This window comes from Rhagoletis zephyria, unplaced genomic scaffold (assembly GCF_001687245.7).
Source record: "Rhagoletis zephyria isolate East Lansing unplaced genomic scaffold, Rhagoletis_zephyria_1.1 Rzeph_scaffold_11523, whole genome shotgun sequence".
NCBI lineage: Eukaryota > Metazoa > Arthropoda > Insecta > Diptera > Tephritidae > Rhagoletis > Rhagoletis zephyria.
In genome coordinates, this window is record NW_016168600.1 from 9,973 (window position 1) to 12,646 (window position 2,674).

A 2,674-nucleotide genomic window follows, 5' to 3' on the forward strand; every position below is an offset into this window, starting at 1 on the left:
CAAGAATACCAAATCAAGTATGCCGTTTTCAGTCTTCTTTAATGATAAGCAGGCTAATACTCCCGTCGAGGTAGCCAATCTCTTTGCAGAATTTTTTTCCTCTAATTGTGGCTCTGATACTGATATTGTTTTTGAAAATTACCCTTTTTCATATTCTGCCCTTAACTTTGGTGCACTACTTGTGTCTGATAGTGACGTGGAAGAAGCCATATTTTCATTAAAGCACTCCTTTAAATTGGATTCCGATGGCCTTTCAAGTGCTATGCTCAAACGGTGTCCTTCCACTAACAATCCAGCCACTAACAATCCTGTTCAACACATCTCTTTCGGCCGGGCATTTTATTGATGAGTGGAAAAAAGCTTATATTACGCCAATTTATAAAAGTGGCAAAAAGAATGATGTTTCGAACTATAGGCCTATATCAAAGTTGGCTACTGTTCCAAAAGTTTTTGAGTCGGTTGTGAAACAGAGGCTTAATTTTGTAGTTAAAAGTTTGATCAGCCCTTATCAGCACGGCTTTGTAAGTGGCAGGTCAACTGTTACTAACCTTGCTATTTTCATGGAGGATTGTGTTGCTGCGTTGCAGACGGGTCTCCAAGTTGACGCAGTATACACAGACTTTTCAAAGGCGTTTGATAGAGTTTCGCACAAGGTTTTGATCAATAAGTTATCGCGTTTAGGTTTCCATTCAACTTTCCTTGAATGGATTCGTTCCTACCTTTCCAACAGGTGTTGTACAGTTGCCATCGATAATATACTTCCCAATAATTTTGTTGCCACTTCGGGTGTCCCTCAAGGTAGTATCTTGGGTCCTCTCTTATTTCCCCTATTCATAAACGATGTTGGGTCATGCTTTCTGTGGTCTAAGCATTTATTATATGCTGATGACCTCAAGGTTTACGCAGTGAAAAAAAAACTCACAAGGCGCCATATTGTTGCAATCCGAGCTCTATAGACTACACTCATGGTGCTCTCTTAATTGTTTATCTCTGAACGTCAGTAAGTGCTCATATTCTACTTACACCAGTGTTACTATTTACGGTGGGTGATTCCTAGTATAAAAGACGATGATATCTCTATTAACTATTTATTCAATGCTATGCGTGCTGCAACGTAAAACCGGAAACAGCCGGGCATCTTTTTTATATCTAAGCTAGTTCATATATACATAGGAATAATGACAGGTTAGGAGTGGCCAGATTACTCTAACATTCCCCGCTTATTTTTGAGAGTTTATTTACAAGATTACTTTGAATTTAATTAATTACTAGTAAATTGAACTCATCGGTCAAATATCAAATCTAACAGTCGGTTTCCTTGTACGCTGTGATCTTCGAAGGCCTATATCTTCATTGCATGCTGAAGGAGCTGGAACATCTGTTAACGATGATCTTTTACCCGTGGTATCCAATTCTCTTTTGCTGTCCAAGGCGTTGGTGTCGATCTCGATGTCCTCAGGATCTATGCTATCGTTTAAATAGTCGTGTTTATCTGGACGCATTTGGTTTTGATGTAGTTTTATGGCACCATTAGATGTTTGGATAAGTACTTTTGTTGCCCATAAGTTTGTGAATATTTCCGCGTATCCACCGTTGAGATCCGGAGTAGTTACGAGCAAATATATTTCCCCCCACTGCAAATTTAGACTTAGTTTCCACCTTTTCGTTGTTACTTGGAAATAATGCTGCCAAAACGATTCTCGGTTGACGACCATGCAGCAATTCTGATGGCGATTTGCCTGAAACTGGATTTGGCGTAGCACGATATGCTGCTCATCTCTCATAATTTTTGTGAAAGCCTCTTTAAAAGTTCTTACCCCCCTTTCCGCAAGTCCATTTGACGCTGGATGGAAAGGAGCAGTGGTGAGATGCTTAATGACGTTACGCTCGCAGAACTCTTTAAATTCGCGCGATGTGAATTGCGTACCATTGTCTGTAACAATGGTTATTGGCAGACCCTCCACAGAGAAAATGCGTTGGAGTGCAGCGATTGCCGTCATAGTTGTTGCCGCTGCCAATTCTATTGTATATGGGAATTTCGAATAAGCATCTACCACGATTAACCACATACGGTTGAAATAGGGACCCGCAAAATCCAAATGAAGTCTTTCCCAGGGACCTGACGGTTCTGGCCAAGGTGAAAATTCTTGTTTTGGCAAATTTGCGCTTGCTTGACAGATAGCGCCAGTAGCATGCACATTTTCAATTTGCCTATCAATGCCCGGGAACCAAACGTAGCGTCTAGCCAACTGCTTCATTCGCTCTTGGCCCCAATGCCCCTCATCAGAGAACGTTTATAAATGAGAAGGCGCATTTTCTGTGTGAACTAATTGCTGCCAGAAATTTTGGGGTGTACTCGGCCAAATACAGCACTCGTCGGCTGCCACCATACCAAAAATTTTTTCGTGTCACCACACTTCGGCCAATTTACCATAGTTCAAGGGGGACAGCAAGATAATAAGCACTGGGCAGAGGAGATGCTTGCGGAGGCGAGCGTGTAGCATAGTTTAAAACAAAACTAAAAATAAAAACGAATAACAAAAGAGAAACAAAAATCTAATAAGCACTATGCAGAGGGGGTGCTTGCGGAGGCAGGCGCGTGCTTGTGTCGGATCAAAACAAACTCTAAAATAAAAATGGAAGTCAGAACGACAAGTGTACAGAAGAAGCGGGA

At 41.3% G+C, this 2,674-nt stretch overlaps 1 protein-coding gene across 1 annotated transcript; it reads right to left on the bottom strand.

The window, feature by feature from the left end:
- Positions 1-1,289: 1,289 nt before the first annotated feature.
- LOC108377121 (uncharacterized) lies at positions 1,290-2,258 on the bottom strand. The gene has a single exon (XM_017633381.1). It carries the CDS (start codon positions 2,256-2,258, stop codon positions 1,290-1,292), a length of 969 nt encoding a protein of 322 aa, XP_017488870.1.
- Between the last annotated feature and the right edge of the window lie 416 nt (positions 2,259-2,674).

Coding starts and splice junctions, on each gene's coding strand:
- LOC108377121 (XM_017633381.1), bottom strand. CDS start 2,258: ATGAAGCAGTTGGCTAGACGCTACGTTTGGTTCCCGGGCATTGATAGG.